We start from the raw sequence: 22,658 nt of genomic DNA, 5'->3' as shown, positions 1-22,658 counted from the left end.
TTGTCCTGCGGCATAAGGTTTCCCGGACAACGGTCCAGCGGACGGCCTTCCTCGGGGTGAGAGCACGGGTGAGAGCCCGGCAACAATAGAGAATACTGAAACAGGGGTGGATACTCTGCCCTCATGCCCTCATGCCCTTACGCGTGACAGTGCGTTCCCCGTGCCGGGAGCGGCGGAGGTATGACGTGCAAGGTGTTTTGGGTGTGTGCCGTACGGGCGGTCGTGAGCAACTTATACCCGCTGTCTCTCAGCGACTCAGCCTGATCCTGGGCGCATATGGTACTGAGGTAGTTAGCCTTTGACCAGCATTTGAGATGGACGTAACTAGACGTAAAACCAGACAGACAAGGGGTGTCAGCTTTGTACAGCTGGAAAATGGGCTGAGCCCCTAGAGCAAGGGATGTGACGATGGGTATCGGCGACATTAACAGCACCCTTGCAAGCCCAGCGGGACTGGCAAAGGGGCATACCAAAGGCACCGCCACGCCCTGTCCACGCCACTCCACACATGAGCCCGTGATACCTCTTTCCAAATCCCTCACAAGCACCACAAACGGCTAGTGGGGCTCGGGCGCGTGATCCGGGGCCGCGACATAATTAAGGCGGGATCGGCACGCATGGTTCGGCTGTTGCACAAGATTTCGACATTCTTGCCCCAAGACGCTTGCCGTCGACATGTTTTGATACATGGATGTAAGATATTCAGGGCCTGAGAGCTATACTCGCGGACTGAAGAAAGTCAAGATGTCCATGGACTCGCGAGGTCGCTTCTCGCTCCGGCCGAGTTTTCCCTGCCGCCTATTTTTCTACAATAGGGAATAGCAATTAATAATACGTGGCGCTCGCGGTTTGTGCCAGTATGGTACTTTTTGTCGACGCAGGCAGGCACCGGCACGGACAGGGGCAATCCTGGGGGGCTTCGCCCCCCCTGGATCGCTTCGCTCAGGGGGCTCAGCCCAAAAAACTTCCAAGCCACTGTAACATGCTACAGCCAGTACAGCCCAGCTGCCCAGCGAGCGACGTGTGCTTTGCTGCAGGGGTGCTTTCCTGATAGGGTCAGAGTCAGGGTCAGAGTCAGGGTCAGGGTCAGAGTCAGGGTCAGAGTCAGGGTCAGAGTCAGAGTCAGGGTCAGGGTCAGAGTCAGGGGCCGCGGGCGCGGGGGCCGCTGGTGCAGGGGCTATCACGCCAACCCTCGCCAACCCGCTCGCTCATGCAATAGCTGCCGAAGCTCGCCTTGAATACTAGCAGCCTTCCGCTGAGACGTGTTTTACCAAATGGTAATGAGACATGGAAAGAACTGTTTTAAGGGCGTTCGGGGTATATGTGCTCGCATCGGACAAGTGTTCCCCGGTCACGGGAAAAGGGGCTGAGCCCCTCCACAGTCTGAGGCCGAACAACCTCATCGCCCGGACATAGCCGGGGTCGGTTCATACAGGCACGTCCCGCCATGATGTGTCCAGCCACGTCCCGCTGTCAAGCTTAAGCACAGGCAAGCAGCAATCCAAACAGCAGAAAGTCCTCTAGTCACAACACTCCTCCTTGCTGCGGCCTACCATATACGGGTATACTGTTTGCTTGTGCTATGCTGGCCAGCAAAGACCCGAACTAGACACCGGCCGGCCTCAACCTGCGCGCCGGCGCGGCGGCGCCGCTTCTTGGGCGGCGCCGCGCTCTCCTCCTCTACGTGGCCTTGCTCGCCCCCTCCGGTAAGCACATGCACGCCGCAACTGCTGGGCCCAGGGCCGCTGCCGCCACGCCCTGTGCCGCTGCTGCTCCTGCTTCTGCCGCCGCTGCTCCTGTTGCTGCTGCTGGTGTGGCCAGGCCCTCCACCACCACCAGGCACCACCATCGCCGCCGCCGCCACCGCTGCGCAGGGCCGCAGGCCGCGCTCTACCAAGCAGCATCTCCATCAGCGCGTGCCGCATCTGGGGCACCCCTGTGCTGCATGTTCGTCGCAGAGTTGGCGTCACGGCCCTGCGGTGCAACATTCAACCGGACGTCCGGAAGGCACCTGAGCCTGTCTGATACCTGACCCGACCCCCCAAACCCGACTGCACCTGTGCCAGACTTACCCATACAGTCCCGCAGTGTCGGCACACTTGACATCGCGGGCACGCGAGCCACCAATCGGAATCACCACTTGCATGCGTGATTGTGAACGACTTGTGTCCGTTGAATCACATACACTCGACACTTGACACATATAGTCCATCTGGTGTTCAGCACACGAAGGGCGACAACAATCCGCTCTGACCGGTCCCGGGAAGGCCGCTGTACTGCAGGCACTGTACTGCATGGGAGAGCAAAGGATGCAGTACCTGGAAGAATTCCGGGATACGCGTGCGGATCTAATGCGCTTTAGTGAGATGAAAGTACGAAATGGGCTGGATGGGTAATGGGAATGCGCACGCTGCGTTTTGTCCTGCCCCTTCCTCGCCGAGTCCGTGTGGCGCGCGTTACTCCATAGCTCCGGCTCCAACTAGCGCTTAACTTGAGCCCTAGAGCTGCATGCACCTGACAGCGGAGGTGTGTAAGAAGATAATTACGGTACTGTGCAAATCAGCCCGGATTGCACATACCGTACATCGCTGTGCCCTTCGCTTTGGGGTACTACCCGTGGGTACTACCCCAGGCGTCAAGTAACTGCACGCCATATGACACACGCAGGCAGACGCCAGCCCATCGGTGACTGTGCCACGCACAGATGCACTGCACCTTCCCATCATGCAAGCCTCAGCGCTGATCGGTGTCAGCACACGCTGGCATTTTGAAAGCTGCTGGTAGAGCGCGGTCATTCGTTTGTGGCGTGGGAGTGTGATGGGACAGGGTTTAGGCAGGTTGGCGAGGTCCCGTAGGGTGCAGCGGACGCCCATACCCCAGGCAGACAGCAAACAGTTTGCAGCGGCAGAGCAGAATAGCATGGCTGGTCGAACGCCGGAGTTACTGTACCGACAAGTTGCTGGCTGGCTGGAAGTTTGCTGATGCGCATTCCTCACGCTCCGGGCGCCCGGCCAGGCGATAGCACCACACAGACACACCGCAACGCCACACTCGCTCGCGATGCAGAGCCGCAGCGCACCTGCAGGAAGATGACCAGCGTCCACGGATGAGAAATGAGGCAACCGCAGAGAAAATGCAGACAGAATGCAGCAAACAGTGGCCGGGCGACAGTGTGGCAAGCAGGGGCGAAAACAGGGTGAGGCACGGCAGAAAAGGGAGCCCGAATGTACGGATGAGTGGCGATTGCGAGACAAACACAACCGGAGTGTGAGGAAGCGCCGCGGGTTGGCATTGGGAGTGTCGCGGCTGAAGTTCGGGACAGAGCTGTGTCGCTGCCGGTAAACACCCACCGTGTCACAGCCATGTCAGTAACAGAAGTAGTTCTTGCACAAACATCACAGTTATACCACCAAGGCTTACAGGGCCACCAACGTCCGACCGCACAACGGGCACGGATCTGTGCGACCCACTCCACCACACCCTAGCACCCCTTCTTAGACGCACACCTTCAGTGCTGCAGCATGCCTCCCCACAATGTTCGGGCAGAACCGTCGTATGTTATCGTAAACAAAGTGCAACCCGCGCATTTCCCAGGTCGCATTCAGCAGCCTCGCGGAACCGTCGTATCTTTCTCAGCCATTCCTCGAGCTCCAGAAGTGCACAAGAGTCCAGCACTGGTGCGCCAAGTGGACGGACGCCATCGTCCCCATCCCACTGTGGAGAGTCCAAGCGTAGCCACGCCCAACCCTAAAGAAGTTGTGTGCGTCCTAACCACCACGCGCAGGTCATGTTGGTATACGGCCCGCGCCTTGCCGGCTCCCGTTAAAATTTGCTGTGTGCCGTGATGTACAAGTGCTGTGAGGGCCCAATGCAGGCAACTTGCACTTGTGCATGTGCGCAACAGCATACCACACGTCCACACATCACTTGCAGGGATTCGTGCTACCGCATTGTGTCGTAGCGGCTCACCCCACCAAGCAGGCACACAACGCTCACGCCATCCGTGTGCACTGTGCCAATGTCCGGCCAAGTGCACAGTATAACAAGACAGCAAATGCTGCTAGCAAACTTGCCTTCTGACCCAACATCATCGTCCATCGCAACCATGCAAGTACCTTCTACGAAAGCGTGCGTGCGTGCGTCCGTCGGCGCCAAAAGTCAACTGGCGCAAACCGCAAGTAGTATTTGGTAAGGCCTATCGATCGCAAATAGGCGGCGGGTCCAAATCAGCCGGAGCGAGAAGCAACTTAAGAGAGCGAATGACGACCAGCCCGAACAGGCAAATACATTGAGCTGCATTGCAACACAGCCCTCGAACACATCAGGAAACGGCAGTTCTCTGCCCCACTGCAATCCATGCCTGACACGCTGCTGCCCCCAGCAACATCCTGCACCTTTCCGGGGCGGGGGGGGTAGCCATCCATGGGATGGTGTGTATCAAATATGAAGTGAAGTGCCGACGTCCAGAGGTACAGCGGGGGGGGGGGGCAGCCACCCTTGCTGCCCACGGAGTCACCTTTCGACACGACGACGCTGGCCAGCTCATGTGGTTGCCTCCTCTCCTCCGCCTCCACCTCCTCCTCGCTATTCGGCAGCCGTAGCAAGAACACGGCACACAACCGCTGCTCAGCTTGGCTGGCGCGCGCCCCGCCCCTCCAAGCGATTGCCATGTGACTGTATGAGAGCAGCGGCAAGCCGAGCCGCTCTGCCCTCGCAAGCCACTCATGCACGCGGGCGCTTGCCTGCCGTGACCTCCTGCTGCCCCTCCGCCACGCGCTGCGACAGCGCGCCCTGCACCATGCTTTGGACCGCCTCGGGCGCCAGTGCGACGGCGCCGTCAGGGGGCACCACTTCGAACACGTCACGCACCGAGCCGCCATTGGTGGTGACGGCGGCCGTGCGGACCTGCCGGGTGCACAATGTGTGGGGTTGATATTAGCGGCGGTACCATGCAGGCGGGATGGTCAAACGGGAGACAAGCCGAATGCGGTGCGCCGATGAACAGCAACACCAACAACGAGGGTAGGCCTACCACGCCCTCTTACGCACCTCCAGTGATAAGTTCCGCAACGTGTCGGTGATGTCCGACAGCAGCCCCTTGCGGTCCGGACATGTGACCTGCAGATGCAAAGAAGCAAGGGCAGTGATTTAGCGAATCAGCGCATAGCACACGGGATACGTTGATCTGATATGTATGACGATGGCACGGCGCATGGGACCGAAGGGCCGTACCTGGACGTAGAAACAGTCTGGCCCCTTCTTGACTGTGACGCCGGGGCCCTACGTGTGCCATGTGATGAGAGTGATTTAGGTCTGGGAGCAAACGGTGTTGTGCAATGCCATAGCCTCGCTCCCTGCACCCTTCCCGAAGCCGTCCTGCAAGCGCCGCCTTGCGGACTCACCCCGGGGTGTCCCATGTCGTCATCATCTTGGCTGCGGTGGTCACAAACACACGAGGCGGTTCGGGCAAGGGTAGCACGAGCCCGTCAGCATGCCAACAAATAGCAACATTCGGGGAACTTGTCTGGCTTTGATCCTTGCATAAGTCGGGAGCAAGCAACACACCCCCAGGCCGCAGCTCAAAGTCATTGCGGACATAAGGCCCGGCCCCGATTCAGCACTTCGCCCCGCCACGCCCCGCCACGCCGCTCCTCGCACCTGGATGACCCCTGCGGCTCCTGCTTCACTGGCTGCACGCCGCTCCCGGGCATGCCCGGCACCATGCCCGCGCCTGCCACAGCACCGTACATGCCTGGCACCGGCAGTGGCAGTGGTAGTGCGCCGCCGCCGCCGCCACCGCCACCGCCGCTGCCGCCCGCCGGTAGCTGCTGCAGCTCCGCCGTCACAGCCGCAAACGACACCTGCATTGTCGCCGTGACGCGGCGAAGCACACACAGGGCGCGCCCTTGATTAGGCATCCACAACGGCAGGCCGTTGCATGCAGGACCCAGTGCTCGCACATTGCGCACGCCGCTTGCGCCGCGGTTGACCTGCGTGGCGCGCCCGATTCCCTGGGCGTCCTACAGCACCACCGCCTCACCCGCTGCCTCAGCGCTTTCAGCAGGTTGATAGTGTCCGCCAGAACCACGTGCTTGGGCCGCCGCGACGAGGCCTCCGGGTTGTCGCTCACACCAATGGTGACCACCCCAATCTGCTGCTGTTGCTGCTGTTGCTGCTGCGTCGGCGGCACGAGGTCCCGCAGCTGTTTGCGTGCGGGGTTTAGGAAACACGGCTGGCATCGGTAAGCGGATTAAGAAACACAGTCTGCACAGTCAGGCGTCAAGTGCACATGCAGTCTGGACATGCGCAGCATGAGAGCGGCGGCCATGAAGCGGCAGCCCGCGGGAAGGTGCCTGCAGCACGCACCTCGTCGATCAGCGAGTTGATGCGGTCGCGCCGCTGCTTTTCCACCGTGCTATGGCTAACCGGTGCTCGCGACCCGGCGGCGGCTTCCGCGGCTGCGGCAGGACACACAGCATGCAATTGTGTCAGCCCGCGGCAACCATGCCTGCTGCATGTCACATGCCATAGGGCAAGTCCGAGCCGAAGCAGGCCCTCCCCAGAACCACTTGCCTTGCGCTCTCCCGGTATGACGGTACGTGGGCGAGGCCACGCGCGCGGGTATCTGCGCCGGCGGCGCAGCTAGAGGCGCCATGGGCGCAGCGTGTGCGTGCACCGCCGCCGCCAGCTGGGGCGCGAGTGCCGCCGCTATGGACTGCTGTTGCTGCTGTTGAAGGTGGGCTGCCAGGGCCGCCTGCGCTGGCAGCACCTGCACCATCAGCTGCGGAAACCCCATCGGCAGCGTCGGGGCCGTGGGAATGCCGGGCGGTGGGGGAACGCCCGGCAGGCCCGGCGCTGCCGGAGTATGCTGCGGCACTGGCGTGCCTTGTGGGCTGGAAACTGCGCCCGAAAGCAGTGCGCCAGGTGTCAACGTACTGGACGTCAAAGCTGGTATGGTGATTGCCGATGAGGGCACAGCTTGTGGAGGTGCTGTGGATATGGACGGCGCAGCCCCCTGTAGGGGCACCCCGCCCAGCGCTCCGCCCAGCGGCACCGAGGCTACGGCGTCCTGCGCTGCGGCTGCCGCCGATAGCGAGTTCGACGGGTCGTGCGTTTCCAAGGACCTCGGTTGGAACTGCGGCACAGGACGGCGGAAGCAGCGGACGATGATGGTTGCAGTGATGGGCGAAAGGTTCGGAGTCCTTTGCGAAACCTACCCCGCCCTAAACAACACATCACATAAATAGGTTGGGGAAAGAGAATCCTAAAACGTCGCGTCAATCGAAACACTGGGGTTTGGCGCTTGGTTTTGACTTTGACAGGCCCCTGTCCTTCTTGACTAGTCTGGTTGAAGCCATGAACGTGCCTGCAGTGGTAGGGGCTGCTGGTTGTCATCTCCGCCAAGGAAGTCAAGGAAGACCTGCTCTGTCGCGCCTCCTCCGCCCCCTCGCACCCGGTCCTCCACCGCATTTAATATGCTGTCAAGCTCAGTATCCGTAAAGATATATTGCGCTTCGTCACCAAAGCTGAAATCGCCGGCGCCGGGCTCCGCCGTCGGGAAATCCATACTGACAAGGAAGTCGTGTGGTTATTTGCGCATACGGGAGAGTAATAAGAATATATGAGAGGCTTGGACACAATCCGCAACGGGGGCGGGCCACACAGTGAGTCAATCCCCGGCCCCCGCCAGCCCTGCAATGCAGTCGCACGGTTGCAGGGATGGGGGCGGAAGTCCGCACATTCCGCAGGGTCTTTTCGCATGTGTTTTCGCACGCTTTTCGCCTAGACCCTTGCTTGCGCACATCGGCGGAACTGTGCGAAAATCCATGCGGAAATGGTGCGGTCACCGCCCCAAAACCGCCAAAATGGCCCTTCTGTGGCTACTTCTGGGCCTGTCTGGCCAAAATCTGGCCACCACACCTGGTCATAAGGCAATTTGGGCGACAAAGACTGCTAAAAGAGTTGAATGGGGCGACAACACCGCTGGTTGTGGCGGCATGTCCCCACATGCTTGGCAATTTCCCGACGCAGAACACCGGTGCGCGTCCTCCAGCTGCTTTAATGCCCATTAAGGGATACTACGAGCGTTCCAAGCATGCCGGTGAAGCAGAATGGGAAGGAAATACCGCCGATGGACGCGTCAATGGACCGGCGAAAACCATGCGAAAGGTTCTCAAGGCGGATGCGATATTATTTTCGCCAGCTGTGCGTGCGTTAATCCTTGGGGCATTCCGCACGCATTTGGGGCTCCACCATTCCGCCCCCATCCCTGCACGGTTGCCCCATACGGTTACCTCCGTAGATACGCTAGTCTATGTCCTCCTAAGAGCAATGCAGGGCATGTCCACATTGAACGCTTGTCATAATAGCACGGAGCTTTGCTGGCAATGCACGCCAGGCACGCCAGGCACGGTCCGGAAGGGCAAGGCTATGGTCTCCCCTCCCCTGAGGCCTGAGGCCCTGAGCAAGGGCGCCCACGCCCCAGAGGTGGCCGCCATGTTTGAGCTGACCCTGTCTGGGCCGCGTCTAAGGCAGGGTATTATGGGGCCGGGGCTGGGGCTGGGTAGTATAGGGCTGAGACAAGGTAGTATGGGGCTGAAGGCGGAGGCGTATTCCCATAACCCCCACAACACACATTGCCCTTCGCCATTCCCCGTAACCCAGGCCTCGCAGTTCGCTATCTCCGCACGCGCACCACATTCCCACCGCCTCCTTCCTCCACAAGTATAAAGTACATGTTCCCATCCAAGCCAGTGCCAACCGACGACAACCTACCGACCTATGCCAATCAGCCAATGCACAACGTAGCTCATATCCGCATCTGCGCCCGCTCGCGTCCCCCCTTACTCATCATCCGTGCTGCCACCCTCCGACGGCGAACTCTCCTCCTCATCCTCCTCCTCGTCATCGTCATCTTCCTGGTCCTCCTCGCTCTCCGTCTCACGGCACGCCCGCCTGCTGCGCGGGCGTCGGCTGCCGCTGCGGCCGCCGCTGCCCACCTCAGCCCCCGCAGCGGCTGCAGTGGTGGCCGGCGCCGCGGCAGCAGCCTTGCGCGCACCGCTGGCCGGCTCCTTGGCGCGACTGCAGTCCTTCGCGCCCTTCCCCTTCTTTGCCCGTGCCTCGGCGCACTCCTCTTCCTCGCCGTCGTCGCCGCCGCTAGCAGCCCCGTCTGCGGCAACGCCAAGGCTGCCGCCTGCAGCGCCGCCCGCCGCGCCCTTCTGCAGGGCCATGATGGCGGGCCGCCAGTGCCTCGCGCGCCAGTTGGTGAACCAGTCTGTCACCTGTGAAGACCGAGGAATGATATAAGTGATGGGATGGGATGGTTACCCCGCGTTTACCCTCGTAAGGTCACCTCATGTGTTTGTAACTTTGTACAACGTGACCACAACGTGATGCTCACGGCCTTTCATGCTGTTACTGCTCGGTGGTATACACAATGATCTATTTTTGCCAGTGTCTGTATTACTGTATGCGATGCTGCTTAAGCTTTGGCAGATGGCGCGCAAAGGCGTGTCAGTCGCCATCTTCACGCAGGCACCACTAGGCACCACTCCGCAAATCCTGAAAGATTATCCCAAGTCCCAACACCGACCACATACGCTCTCCAGCGCATCGCGCACCTGCTTCGTGGACTTGCCGGTGTACGCGGCCAGGCTCTCCTTCTCAGAACGGCTGGGGTGCGGGTGCACGATGTGCGCCAGCGCCCACAACTGGCAGGCGCTGCCCCTGCGATCAGTCCGGTAGGGTCGGCCGTTAGCGGTCAGGTAGGCGCATCTTCCGCACAACAGCACAAGAGCGAGCACTTAGGCAACACAACCCCCTGCTGCCTAGCTTCATCCTAGCTACATTCACCGTCCCATCTGAACGTGTCTGCAACCCGCACCAGCCGCCACGACCCCGCGTTCCCCGCGCTGACTCACCTGAGCTTGGAGCGCAGCAGCTGCAGCAGCGCATCCCCCACGCCGCCGTACAGCTGCAGCTGCACCAGACACGCCTCGCCCGTGCTCAGTTGCTGGTCAGCGGCATCACCCGCGCCTCCGCCCGCTGCTGGCGGCGCCTTGGCTGCGCTCGTGGCCTTGGCGCCGTGCTTGTCGGCCGCGTCCTCCGCGTTGCCGTCGACCGCTGCGGTGGATGCGGCGGCGGCCTGCGACCTGGCGGCGGCGTTGTTGAGGTGCTTAATGTAGTGCGACAGCACGGAGCTCTTGAGGCGGAGCACCAGCGACACCACGCCCGAGGCGGCGTGCTCCAGCTGCGGCGGCGCCGCGCCTGCACGCGTCAGAACCATACAGCACAGCACAGCACAGCACAGTAAGCGCAGAGTGTGTGTGGCAGAATGCACGTGAGTGTGCGAGCCCGTCATAGCTGCAGAGCTGGCAGGCGGGCCACGCCGTCACGCAAGGCGCACCTCCGTGAAGTGACATCAGCAGCTAGCATGCACATACGTGCGCAGCCACGTGCGCATCGAGCCAGCCAGCGAGCACCCGCCCCGCCTAGCCGGCGATCCCGTTGACCCATGGCCCTAGGCTAGCGCACCTGTGATAATTGCCTCTGCGTCGTGGTCGCTGAAGTTCATAGCCAACAGCAGCTCCCGCACCGCCTCGTCACACGCGGCCATGAAGGCGCCCGCAGCGCCAGACAGCGCAGCCCGCCTGTCCATCTCGGTCCGCGGCGCCGGTGGCAGCAGCGGCGGGGGCGGCGGCTGCGCAGCCGCCGCTGCGGCCGCACCCTTCTTCTTGCCCTTGGCCTTAACGGCGACGTTCTCAGTTACGTCTGCCATTGCCGCGGCAGAAGCGCGGACGGGCGCAGGGGAGGCTGAGGAAGGAGGCGTGGGCTGTAGCAGCCGCACGGCGCGCAGCTGCTCAGTGAGGGCGTCGACATAGGGCATGGCACCGTTCACCTCGGCGGCGGGGGCGACGGCGACGGCTGGGTAGGCAGGCGGCACCGCGCCAAGCGTGCCGGCAGCAGGTGCCATGCCGGCGGCGGCCGCGGCCTGCTGGCTAGTGACCGCATCCAAGCTGGGGAGAGCAGCGGCCTTCGGGAGCACAAGGGGCACGCGGCAATGCAACTCAGCAATGAGACCTGCTTCGGACCTTCGGTCCTGGTAATGGCTATGGTACAATCGTGCGCGTGCTCGAGTTGACACCAACTGTGTGCGTTGATGTGTATGCAGTATCCAGTTTGCAGGGCACACACCGCGGTCCCGCGCACCTGAGCAGCGCGGGCGCCGCCGGCGCCAGGGTTGTTGGTGCGGGCGCGCTTGTGGTCGGTGCTGGCCTCGGCGCTGCTGTCGGTGCTGCCACTGGCGCCACGGCCGCCGGCATGTGAGCTCACCTGCGGCGGTAATGACACGGTGGTCTTACGGAATGTTATGCAGCGTACGCCGTACGGCAGTGCCAACGTATGCTTGCAACAGCAAAGCAGGAGCAGCAGGCACCAACGCCTTCTCTGGTCATACCTCCATGGGCGTGCCTGATACAACATTTCCAAAGCCACCGCCGCCGCCGTGGCTGTGTGCGGAGGTTGCTGGTTCGGCACTGGCACCGGTGCCGCGGCCACCAAGCGGCGATGCCTGGGGCGTTGGTGCCGCTGCCGCCGCCGCCGCCGCGCCAGTCGCTCCAGTTAAGGCGGCGGCGCCGAAGCCAGGGTGCATGACCACTTCGCGGCCCTCGCCACCGCCGCTGCCGCCGCTTGTGGGGTGCAGCCCGGGCGCCGTGAGCAGGTGGGTGGAGCTGCCGCGCTGGCTGCGGGTGCCGGGCGTCGGCACCTCCAGCCCAGCAACGGACCAGCCTGGGTACGGCATGGCACCGCCACTGGTCTGCGCACACGTGCAGTACGCATACAGGAAAAACTGTTTTATCATGCGCCATGCTCAAGTGCAAGTGCTACATGCGGAGCGTAACACAGCGCAAGTCCGCTCATAAGCAAACTCCATCCCGTTTTATCACGTACTGTACCTGGTAGTAGGTGCTTGTGACAGGCGGTGCCAGTGCCGAATGTGCTGTGGCGGGGGGGGCAGCCGGCGCGATGGCCGTGTAGCCCCCACGCGCCGATGCAGCAGCGGACACCGCTGACGACGAGGCGGCAGCGGCGGCGGCGTGCATACCATGCTGGTGGTGCTGGGGTTGGCTAGGCACGACCGGAGGCATCTGCTGTTGGTGGTGTTGGTGAGACTGGTGGTTGGGCGGCAGCGGGCGTGCAGCCGCATGGTGTGCGCCTGCCGGCACGTGCTGCTGGTGGTGGTGCTGGTGGTGGTGCTGGTGGTGCTGGTGGTGGTGCTGGTGGTGCTGGTGGTGCTGGTGGTGCTGCACGGGCGGCGAGCCTAGGGCGGTGTGCTGGTGCTGGTGCTGGACCTGCTGGTGTGGCAGTTGTGGTGGGTACTGCTGGTATTGCTGGTGCTGCGGCTGCAAGTGCTGCTGCTGGTGGTGGTATTGATTGTGCTGGTGGTAGGCGTACAGCATCTGCTGCTGCTCCTGCTGGTGTTGCTGGCGGTGCTGCATGTGAGCGTGGGCCGCAAGGTCGATGGGCCCAGCGGCGAAGCTCGTGTACGGGTCCGGCATCAATGGGTGCTGCTGGTGATGCACGTGCTGCTGCTGTTGGTATTGCTGGTGGTGTGGGTGTTGAGGCTGGTGGTAGTGTGGTGCGTGCGCCGCCGCCGCTGTGGCCGCCTGGTGGTGCGAGTGGCCTACCGCCGCCGGCACGACATGCTGGTGCTGCTGGTGGTGCTGCTGGTGCTGGTGCTGGTGCTGGTGCTGGTGCTGCGCGGGGTAGGTCCCGGCGTGCATGCGCGGTTGCGGCTGTTGGTGTGGGTGCGTCGGGGGTTGGCCGGACGGGGTTGCCTCTGGGTACACGGTCCCGGCCGCCATCATTGCGGCTGCCTCTGCGATGGCGCGCTCGGCCTCGGTAATGGACAGGTGCCCCATCAGCTGCGCCGACTGCAGCGGGGCCAGGGCGGGGTCGCCGCCGGGGTCCGCACCGCCTCGCCCAGGGCCCAGCCCCTCTGTGAAGCTCCCGAGGCCCATGGCCGAGGCTTCCGCGAAGCCGGCCTGTCGGCACGTCGGGTATCGCGCACAAGCTCATATCGATTGCAGGGCAATGCGAGGCCGGGCAGGGTGAGGTGGGGTAGCAGAGCGCGGCACGGGAAGGGACGCAAGCGAGCAGGTCGAGGGCTTGGCAAAGGGAAGACGAGCAGCCGCTTGAGCAGGGGCGGGCAAGCGAACCGAAACAGCTGCGTCTGCGCTCACCATGCTATCATCCGCATCCTGAAGCGCTTGCGCAATCCATTCGTAGCCTGTGCCACTGCTCCGCCAAACTGCTGCGCCATCCATCGCTTGAGCATCTGCACTAGACAAGCCGCAGGAGCGCGACACAGCGGGCGCCATTGAAATGGTTAGGATATCGCCTACATGCGACATAATTACAGCGAGCTGCGTTGGCAAGGCTCGCGAGGGCCGGTGTGCCGTTAGCCTGAGCTTGGGAACTCGAAGGGCACGAGCAACGGTGGGCACCGGTCCACCACGCCCACCCCAAATACGTACCTGCAAACTGAGGCTGCCTGTTGTCCATAGGGGCTGCCTGTACCACGCCCACCGCACGGTCGTTTGTCGCTGCAGCTCACTGCGCTTGTTTTCGGAGGCGGGTGCAACTTCGGGCCTGCTCACGATACTGGCTGGGGCCCAAATAGCGTTCTAGACACGTCAAGGTGTTTAAAGGATATATACTTCTTGGGAGAGGAAGTGGGGCAAGGCATGGCGATGGGACAGGAGCGAAAACGGACGAGTGCGAGCGGGGACACGAAGAGGCGCGAGCCAAAAGGGCCTCCTCGCCTTGGACTCAGTGCCCGTGTGATGTTACCCCTCAAAGTAACAGCATATTTTGCATTCGAAACAATGTTTCATACTCATAGGGAGCATAATGGCACTGGACTGATTCGTGCAAGCAAAGTGCCATGTCAACGCACGTAAAGTGTCATGGGTCAACATCATACGTAATGTACACACTTACTACGCAAGAAACTCCACACTCGTCACTTACCAGCCAACGAAGACGACATTTGCAATTTGCGGTGACTTGATAAGGCACAGACGATTCTTCTTGCCACCTTGGCGCACGCAATATGCAGTCGTTACGCCAATGCGCATCCAGGCAAGCCATGCTCGTTGGCAAACAAAACGCGCGCCTGGCGCCCCATCGATCACCCATTGTTTTGGCCCGGGTGCCGTCTGCAAAGGCCGGCGAGGCGAAAGCGGCGCCTGCTGACGCAGTAGCCCTGAATGAGCTGATGGAGGTCGCCATCCTGGCCGCAGAGAAGGGCGCCGAGGCAAGAAGACCGCGCAGGGGCGGGGGCAGGGAGGGAGGGCAGTGTGCTTGCACGACTGGGCCATCGGTTCGGAGGGGTGCGGTGACGCAGAGGCAGACTGGTGCCAGGTATCCAATACGCAAGCAGAACCGATATAGTTATGGGAAGAATATTCAGGTTCTTGCAGTTTGATTGATGTTACAAGTTCATGCTCGTAGATTGGTCCAAACGAGCCAGGAAGCTCATGGACCGCCAAAACTAGTCTCAAAAGGATTATTCAAAAAGCAAAACAGTTCATGCAATAATATATCTAAATTGGTCGCGCCGTAAGGTCGTTACGTCGCAGCCTTATCGCGTGAATGACACGCGCTAAACCCCTCTGGTCACCACTGGCCATCGCGTCCATCATAGTCGCGGGAATCACCTCCCACAGCGTGCTTCTGATATCATCGTACGCCTTGCACTCAAGCAGCACATGCCTCTCATCCTCTACATGCTCCTCCCCATCAGCGTGGCAAAGCGGACATACTCTCTGTGCTCTCTCCCTGTGCGCACCCTGCGCACCGCGTGGGTTGTTAGCCTCAATCATCCACACGCCCATCCTGAATCTCATCATGGAGACATGCCATGCTCGAGGAATGCAGTTTGCGCACGGTCCTTGCGCTCCAAGCATCATGCCGTGGGCCTGCCCCTGCCCCCATGCTTTCGCGCCTGTCCCATTGGTCAGTAGCGGCACCCGCCCGCAGCCCTGCACCCATCTGGCATCTGCTCCCAACGGGTCTGGCGCCCCGGGCCAGTTGCTTCCCATCCCCATACCCTGCGCCCACGCCCACACTTGCGCCCCCTGATGGGACGTTTTCGCTGGGCTGGCCCCCCCCCCCACCTCAACTGATTGTGGTACCCGCTGTGCCTGGTGCGCCACTGCTCCTCCTCCTCAACTGCGCAACGCCCCTTTCTAATCCACGCAGGTGGTGCGCGAGGCTCTGGACCGGCCTCGCAGCATCAGCTTCAAGGGGGCCACGGACCTGGTCACGGAGACCGACAAGGCCTCGGAGGACGCGGTGCTGGCGGTGAGCGGCGGCGAGGGGGGGGGGTCATACTCGCTCAGCCCGAGTCTAACTCACGGTGCCCGGGTCATTGAATAGGCTGCCCACGAGACGTGCCAGGGCAAGGGGTGGGCGGTGGCGGGCGACACGTGATCGTACGGCATAGCCAAGAGCGTGTGTGCGTGTATGTTATGGGGTGGCGGTCGTGCGGCTTTGTGCGAGTGCGGTGGGGGATAGGGTATGGCGGCGGTGAGGAAGTTGATGTGCGTGGCGGCGTGGAGACAGGCAAGGAGACACAGGTGTTGCCGCGTGGTGTTATGAGCCTGACGTGCCTGCGCCTGGCGTACTGCAGGTGCTGCGGAAGCACTACCCGCGCCACGCGCTGCTGGGAGAGGAGGGCGGCGTCAGCGGCGACACAGACAGCTCCTATCTGTGGTGCGTGGAGGGCGGTGCGGGGAGGGTGCGCCAACCTAGGTCATAATCCCCTTGTTACGTCAGCGGGCGCGCGACCGAGAGCGTGCTGGCAGCGCGCACACGGCACCGCCCTGACGGCATGCCCGCGCACGATGGTGCGCTGTTGCAGTGGCTAGGTCGGCAACCGCCGCACCTCCTCCGAATGCGGCAAAGGCTTGCCCTGCTGACGGCTCCTCATCTGGTTCCCATGCACGCGGGCGTACGGGCACACGGGCGCACACAGGTGTGTGGACCCGCTGGACGGCACCACCAACTTCGCACACAGCTACCCCGCATTTGCCGTCAGCGTGGGTGTGGTGCGCGGCGTCACACCGGTGCGTGCAGGCGTCGGCACATGTGCGGGCGCATGTGTTGGTGTGTGTGTTCCCTGCATCCAGTGTTACTGCCCTCGCCCACCACTCAAGCGGCTGTTCGAGTACCGTGTACCGTGTCTCGCCGCTCTGGTCGCAGGTGGCAGGCTGCGTAGTGGAGTTCACAGGTGACTGTTCAGATGGGGATCTGCGCAGCGGGCATGTGTCAGCTTCCACGGCTGCAGCCATTAGTTGTGAACCGGCAGCGGTGGTGACGGCGGCGATGAAAGCTGAGGAGGAGCTCGCATGTGGCTGTTCGTCAGGTCGTTGAGCCGGCCACCTGCCGCGCCCCGGTGCTGTGGGTGCTGTGGGTGCTGTGGGTGCAGGGGGGCCGCACGCCTGGGCCACACGGACCTTTGCGGCGCACACAGGCCGGCCCACAACCTGCAATGGCAAGCCCGTGCGTGTCAGCCAGGTGCGGCCATAACCCCGTGCAACCTTGCCACACACCTGGCCACTACGACCAGGGGTCGCGACTCCGATTGCGGCGCACAGCCGTGCCTGCCAGTGGACCCTTGCCGCTTTACACCCTAGCCTGCCGCGCTACCCAGCCTCCCTTGCTGCCCTGCCGCACCGTCACCCGTCACCCCTCCGTGAAGCACCTGCGGACCTGCCCCCATGCAAATGCACCCACCTTTGGGATTGGAAGGAACTACCCTCCCCCACCGCCTCCCCACCCGGCTGCTGCAGGTGTCTGACGTGCGTCGCTCGCTGCTGGTGACGGGGTTCGGCTACGAGCACGACGAGGCGTGGGCCGCCAACATGGAGTTGTTCAAAGAGTTTACGGACGTGTGCCAGGTGAAAGCGCGCGCGTGTGTTAAAGAGCACAAGGAAAACAATGCGCAAAGACAGTGCATCTGTGTATGTTTCACAAGAGGGGGTGTTGATGCAGGTGTTATCGGGACCAGCAGGTGTGGCTTGAACAGTGTGGGAGACGTGGGCGGCTGGCGAATCGTCAACGACTGATTGCTATCAGCGGTCTGATCCTTGTCCTCAACGCCCCCCACGCACTTCCGAATGCAGGGTGTGCGGCGTCTGGGCGCTGCGGCGGTGGACCTGTGCCATCTGTCTATGGGTAAGCACACAGAGCAGGGAGCAGGGGGAACGTGTTGGCACAGCGGCCGAGGCAGTCGCAGCCGGGGGGCGTGCGGCTCGCAGGGGCTGGCATCCAGGGGGGGTGGGGTGCTGCCGGGCACCTGACTTTGTTACCCTGCAACCACACCCATGCGCGTCCAATCAAACCCACAAAACCCCTTGATCCTTACCTAGCGAACACATACACTCTCTCCCTCTCTTCCTCAGGCGTCGTGGACGGCTACTGGGAGTACCGGCTCAAGCCCTGGGACATGGCGGCCGGCATTGTCATCGCGCAGGAGGCCGGGGCGACCATCACCACCATGGTGGGTACTGGGTGGGGCGCGCAGGGGCGCGCTGAGGGCTGCACGCACACATTGCACACATGCACATGCACAGTCCACGCCGGTTCGGTAAAATTGTGGCGTAGCCACAACGTGTGCGTATGGTTGACTGATGCCGCGGCCATTCACTTGTGTGTTGTGCCATGGGTGTGCCCTGGCAACATCCACACACATTAGTAGCATGGCTACCCTTTGCCCAAGCAGCGGTCTATCGAGGGTTGGAGTTAACAAATTGATCACCCACCCCATCCCCCTGCTATCCCCCATGTCGGCTGGCAGGACGGCCGGCCATTCTCGGTGTTCGAACGGTCCATGCTCGCGTCCAACACACTGCTACACCAGCAGGTGGGGGCTGGAGCCTGCGGGGTGCGGGGGAGCGGGCGTGCCAGCAAAGACGGCCAGGAACCGAGGGGGAGGCGGTCATTTTCCCACACGCACACGCAAACGCACATACACACCACCACGCACATACTCGCACTGGCCACAGATTATGGACAAGACTGACCCCAAGACGCGGGGGCTGTTGGCTGCGAATGTGGACCTGTCGCCCTGGTTTGTGCCGCCCGGGTACGACACCAGCCGCCGCTAGATGCACAACATGCCGTGCGGCAACTCCAGTGGCGGCTTGGTTACATGGTGGCTGGTGTTTGTTGCTGTTGGTAATCGGGTGTTGAAGGGGTGACGGAAAGGCCAATGGTGCATGGTGTTTGGGCGTGGGCCTGTTGGTGTGGCGGGCGCGGCCTGAACGATTGGGGGACTGGGGGCGGACCCCATGACGGGTGAGCAGGTGGGCGGCGGCAGAGGCTGGCTAGCTGTTGGACCGAGCTGAGTTACCGATAGTGGTGACACGCAGTCGACGTCGGACGACGTCCAGGCACGGATGTCCCATCCGCGGGTCATCAAGGGCAGTGCGTGAGGCAGAGGACACAGCCCTTGACAGGGTGACGGAGTCGTATGACATTACCGAAGCAACGCTACTGATATTTGTACCTCAGCCTATATAACGTTTGACCTTACTTCGCCTGCTCTCTGATGCTTGCTGCGCGTGCACATACGCTCCGGACTGGCCGGACCTGCGTGAATCGCCGCTCCACCTCCAACATTATTACTCGTGTTGCGACGCTTGAGCGCTCGAGTGCCACAATGAGCGTAGACATCCCTCACCAGCCCCTCTCGGTGTCCGTCGGTCTGATTGGGCCGGGACTCATTGGCAAGGCGTTGCTCCGGCAAATTGAGCAGCAGGTGAGCAGGCGCAGCAACTGGGTGATCGCCATTAAGCCAGAATTGCGAATTTCGGCTGCAATCTTTGCGGAGCCCCTGGATCCATTCTCCAAAAAACAAAGCTAGGATGGCTAGTATTTTTTCACGTTTCTGAATGAGCGGCGCCCCACAACTCGGGTTTGCACACGGCACTCGCGTCTTTGGTGTGGCCTCGCCCTCAACCCGCCCTCTGTCTCCTGAACATCCCCATAGCAGCCCCAGCTCTACCTTGCCTACCTCCTCCGATGCTTCCTCCTCATTTTGTACTGCTTTCCAGGCCGGCAAGCTCCTGACGCCGCTGCACGCGGACAAGTTCAACGTGGTGGCGGTGGCCAACAGCCGGCAAATGCTGCTGCGGCCCGAGGGCATCAACTTGGCCACCTGGGAGGCCGACCTCGCGGAGAAGGCAAGAGGCAGAGGGCCCCGGCAGTGGGGCTAGCAGGAGAGGTGGTACAGAGGGGCGCAAGCATGCGACTGCAGGGGCGCATGGCGTCCGAGGCCGTGCCCATCGCCACACCCCGCCCCGCTTCACGCCGTTTCCACCACGCACAGCCCATGCCACCACCGTTGCCACCCCAAGCCCATCCATCCATCTCTCGCTTCCCCACTCCCACCACCACCGCAACTCCAACCCCCACCGCTACCACCGCTACCACCACTCAACTCCACCACCACCACGGCACCACCACCCACCCCTCCAACCCCTCCAGGGTGAGCCACTGGATCTGGACCGGTACGCGGCCTGCCTGGCCTCCGCGTCTGGCCCCCTGCCCGCCAGCCTGCCCGGCCCCTCCTGCTCCGTGCTGGTTGACTGCACCGCCAGCGACGCCGTCAGCGGCCGCTACGCCGACTTCATGCGCCAGGGGCTGCATATTGTCACGCCTAACAAGAAGTTCGGAGCGGGTGCGTGTGCGCACACGAATGCGCCTGGGTACATGTAAAGCTGGGTGTGGATGCGGTGGGCGGGTTCGGAGAGGTAGACGGCGTGGGAGCGGGGGCAGCGTGAAGCCCGGGGGCATGGGGTGGGGTGTAGAGAGTTGCGTTGGATCGGCGTCTTGACGGCCGTGGAAGAGGGCCAGTCGCACGGATGCGGCAGTGGGAGCCATGCCGCTAGGGAGGGAGCCGGCATAAACTGGCAAGACCCGACCTTACAACTCAGTCACTGATTGTGCAATGGTAAATGCACACATAAAACCGCACACCTTACTGATCCCAGGCCCACTGAAGCAATACCACGAGCTGCGCGATCTGTCGGAGCGCCACCGCCGCCGGTTCATGTACGAGGTGAGCCGCAGGGGCGTTGGGTGGTGCTGCGGAGGGGGGGTGGGGCGCTGCCACCTGGCTCACGTGCAGGGCTGGGCCCATCAACAAGAGGTCAGGTGTGGCACGAGTTGTGGGATGATAGAGGCGGGACACAGCAGGCGGCGCTTGCAGCGTACAATGTAGCCATTTACAGCAGCGCCCAGATTGGATTTGCCGCCGACGCCGAACGTCACCGCTGCTGGGCCGCTGCTGGTGTGTTAAAGAGCACAAGGAAAACCGGTATATGTGTGTGTGTGTGTGTGTGTGTGTGTTTGCGCGCACCCACTGACACAGGCCACAGTGGGCGCGGGCCTGCCGATCATCAGCACGCTGCACGGGCTCCTTGAGACCGGCGACAAAATCATCAAGATCGAGGGCATCCTGTCCGGCACCCTGTCCTACATCTTCAACACCTACAAGTGAGTGAGCCGTGCAGCAAGTAAGGCTCCTTTACGTCGCGACCTCTATCGTTTCGATCGTCATGGGCACGTCGCATGAGCTGTAGACCGGACAACCTGGTTCAACCTGGGGAATTCGGCAGCAACCTCACATGCCTGACTGCTCACGACTCGCCCGCCCCTCGTCGCCCCATTCCACCCCTGTCCGCCCCTCTCCTCCGCCCCTCTCCGCCGCCGCTTTCCGCCACCTCCCTCAGGCCCGGCATGAAGTTCAGCGAGGTGGTGGCAGACGCAAAGGCCAAGGGCTACACGGAGCCCGACCCGCGCGACGACCTGAGCGGTGAGGCTGCGCGGCCGCGCTTTGCTTTTGGGGGGTCTTTCTGTGCAGCTGACGGCCTAGCATGATGGCATGAGGGTTAGCCGGCTGCTGCCTGCTCAACTTCCGGCCGCTTTGCTCGCTGGTCGCTACACATGCGAGGCGGCGGTTGCCGCTTCTGCCGAATCTCGTGATGCCTGGACATGCCGGTACAAACCCGTGTGTGCCATGTTGTTGACGCCACAGGCCTGGACGTGGCTCGTAAGGTGGTGATCCTGGCTCGCGAGTGCGGCATGGAGGTGGAGCTCGAGAGCATGGCTGTGGAGAGCCTGGTGCCGGCGCAGCTGCAGGGCGAGGGCGTCAGCGCCGCGCAGTACATGGAGGCACTGCCGCAGGTGGGAGCTTGGGTGGAGCGCTGCTGACGGCGCTGGTGGTGGTGATGCTGCTGGGTGATGGTGGTGGTGGTGACGGTGGTTAGTGCGTGGTTAGTGGTTGCCAAGCGGGCTGGACTGCAGACTGCGGTACCCGTCACGCACGCTGCTTGGTGGGCCCGCTTTGTTTGTCGGACACCACAGCTGGCACACCTGCATCCTCCGTCAATTGACGACGCACAGCCCACCCAGCCCCAACCGAACCCAACATCATCCCCCCTCGGGCACGCGCGCAGCACGACGGCGCTATGGCCTCCAAGGCGGCTGAGGCGGACGCGGCGGGCGGCGTGGTGCGCTACGTGGGCTGCGTGGACGCGGAGAACGGCAACGCCTCCGTCACGCTTCGTACGTGAGTTTTGTATTCGCGCCGGAACTGGCCGTAGGCAGAAGCCCAAATTCGTGCTCAGCTCCGGGCAGCCTGCCGAAAGCCTGTGCTGATTGCTTGTGAAGCATATGGCGCATCTGCACTAAACGCCGAGCACTGACTGATACCCGCTTCCCGCCCTTGCCGCGCCCGCAGCTACCCGGCCGGCCACCCCTTCGCGCAGCTATCTGGGTCTGATAACATCGTCGTCTTCACCACCGAGGTGAGCACGTGACTGCAGAGCAGGGCGTACGGTACCGTACTGGCGGTCATCATGTGGTGATCACGCACAGCTGGGCGCACGGCAGCTTCCTGTTTGTACGGGCGTGACTCCCGTTCACGTGTCGTTGCCAGAAGTGCCGCCCGCGGCTGCCCTACGTCGACCTTTTCGCCGCTCACCGCATCCCCACACTGCTTCCACTGCTTCCCTCTCGCAGCGCTACAAGGACCGGCCACTGATTGTGCGGGGGCCTGGCGCGGGCGCTGACGTGACGGCGGCCGGCGTGTTTGTGGACCTCTTGCAGGTCATCCGCTCCCACCCTCGCGCGTAAAGCAGCCGCGATTTAGTCAAGGGGCTTCTATGAGAAGAATGAGGGGATGTTAGCAGCTAAGGTGAATCATGGAGCGAAGAGTTTGTGTGGGGCTCGCAGGTTTCAGTGATAACGAGGTTGTCGTCGAAGACCGGCAAATACAGTCGCAGACAATTGGTAAAGGGACAGCGGTATCGTGCAAGCAACTGTTATGGTGACGCTAGTGGCAATCGACGTTGGCGCATGTGCATATTCGATTGGCATCATGGGCCGCGGTGACTGCACGGGCGCTGGGTGCAGGTACTCGGAGGCGTTGCAGAGCGGCCTGCTGCCGTCCATACCGTACATGGGCGAGACATGGATCGAATCGGGCATTCGGGCCGCCAGTATTATGGTGGAATCATTCCGGGTGGGAGAGTGTGACCAAGATCGTGTCTGATTGGCACGATACGGCATGTAATTCAATTTTACAC

At 62.3% G+C, this 22,658-nt stretch overlaps 5 protein-coding genes across 5 annotated transcripts; 3 read left to right on the top strand and 2 right to left on the bottom strand.

Moving 5' to 3' along the window:
* Positions 1-320: 320 nt before the first annotated feature.
* Positions 321-2,546, top strand: CHLRE_02g109716v5 (uncharacterized protein). Its single transcript, XM_043059859.1, has 2 exons — positions 321-881; positions 1,875-2,546. The coding sequence occupies exons 1-2, from the start codon at positions 860-862 to the stop codon at positions 2,030-2,032; spliced, it is 180 nt and encodes a 59-aa protein (XP_042927493.1). The 5' UTR covers positions 321-859; the 3' UTR covers positions 2,033-2,546.
* Positions 2,547-3,368: 822 nt separating this feature from the next.
* Positions 3,369-7,600, bottom strand: CHLRE_02g109683v5 (uncharacterized protein). Its single transcript, XM_043059858.1, has 9 exons — positions 7,367-7,600; positions 6,574-7,135; positions 6,367-6,458; positions 6,041-6,202; positions 5,659-5,861; positions 5,403-5,433; positions 5,233-5,280; positions 5,050-5,118; positions 3,369-4,905 (listed from the first exon to the last, which is right to left on the bottom strand). Exons 1-9 carry the CDS (start codon positions 7,565-7,567, stop codon positions 4,723-4,725), a joined length of 1,551 nt encoding a protein of 516 aa, XP_042927492.1. The 5' UTR covers positions 7,568-7,600; the 3' UTR covers positions 3,369-4,722.
* A 348-nt stretch (positions 7,601-7,948) lies between these two features.
* Positions 7,949-13,930, bottom strand: CHLRE_02g109650v5 (uncharacterized protein). Its single transcript, XM_043059857.1, has 9 exons — positions 13,536-13,930; positions 13,242-13,336; positions 11,955-13,043; positions 11,456-11,815; positions 11,209-11,331; positions 10,534-11,032; positions 9,921-10,266; positions 9,621-9,726; positions 7,949-9,281 (listed from the first exon to the last, which is right to left on the bottom strand). The coding sequence occupies exons 1-9, from the start codon at positions 13,561-13,563 to the stop codon at positions 8,844-8,846; spliced, it is 3,084 nt and encodes a 1,027-aa protein (XP_042927491.1). The 5' UTR covers positions 13,564-13,930; the 3' UTR covers positions 7,949-8,843.
* Positions 13,931-14,030: 100 nt separating this feature from the next.
* On the top strand, positions 14,031-18,496 carry CHLRE_02g109600v5 (uncharacterized protein). Its single transcript, XM_001699659.2, has 11 exons — positions 14,031-14,317; positions 15,265-15,366; positions 15,695-15,777; positions 16,040-16,130; positions 16,267-16,294; positions 16,493-16,581; positions 16,857-16,964; positions 17,190-17,241; positions 17,469-17,566; positions 17,864-17,929; positions 18,072-18,496. Exons 1-11 carry the CDS (start codon positions 14,150-14,152, stop codon positions 18,171-18,173), a joined length of 987 nt encoding a protein of 328 aa, XP_001699711.2. The 5' UTR covers positions 14,031-14,149; the 3' UTR covers positions 18,174-18,496.
* Positions 18,497-18,550: 54 nt separating this feature from the next.
* Positions 18,551-22,657, top strand: CHLRE_02g109550v5 (uncharacterized protein). The gene is made up of 10 exons (XM_001699660.2): positions 18,551-18,826; positions 19,122-19,250; positions 19,555-19,747; positions 20,061-20,128; positions 20,441-20,565; positions 20,802-20,884; positions 21,107-21,255; positions 21,528-21,640; positions 21,812-21,878; positions 22,093-22,657. Exons 1-10 carry the CDS (start codon positions 18,728-18,730, stop codon positions 22,204-22,206), a joined length of 1,140 nt encoding a protein of 379 aa, XP_001699712.2. The 5' UTR covers positions 18,551-18,727; the 3' UTR covers positions 22,207-22,657.
* The last annotated feature ends 1 nt before the right edge of the window (position 22,658 follows it).

The sequence above is a fragment of the Chlamydomonas reinhardtii genome, chromosome 2 (genome assembly GCF_000002595.2).
Source record: "Chlamydomonas reinhardtii strain CC-503 cw92 mt+ chromosome 2, whole genome shotgun sequence".
In the NCBI taxonomy this organism is placed as follows: domain Eukaryota; kingdom Viridiplantae; phylum Chlorophyta; class Chlorophyceae; order Chlamydomonadales; family Chlamydomonadaceae; genus Chlamydomonas; species Chlamydomonas reinhardtii.
This window is presented reverse-complemented; position numbering and strand designations above follow the sequence as displayed.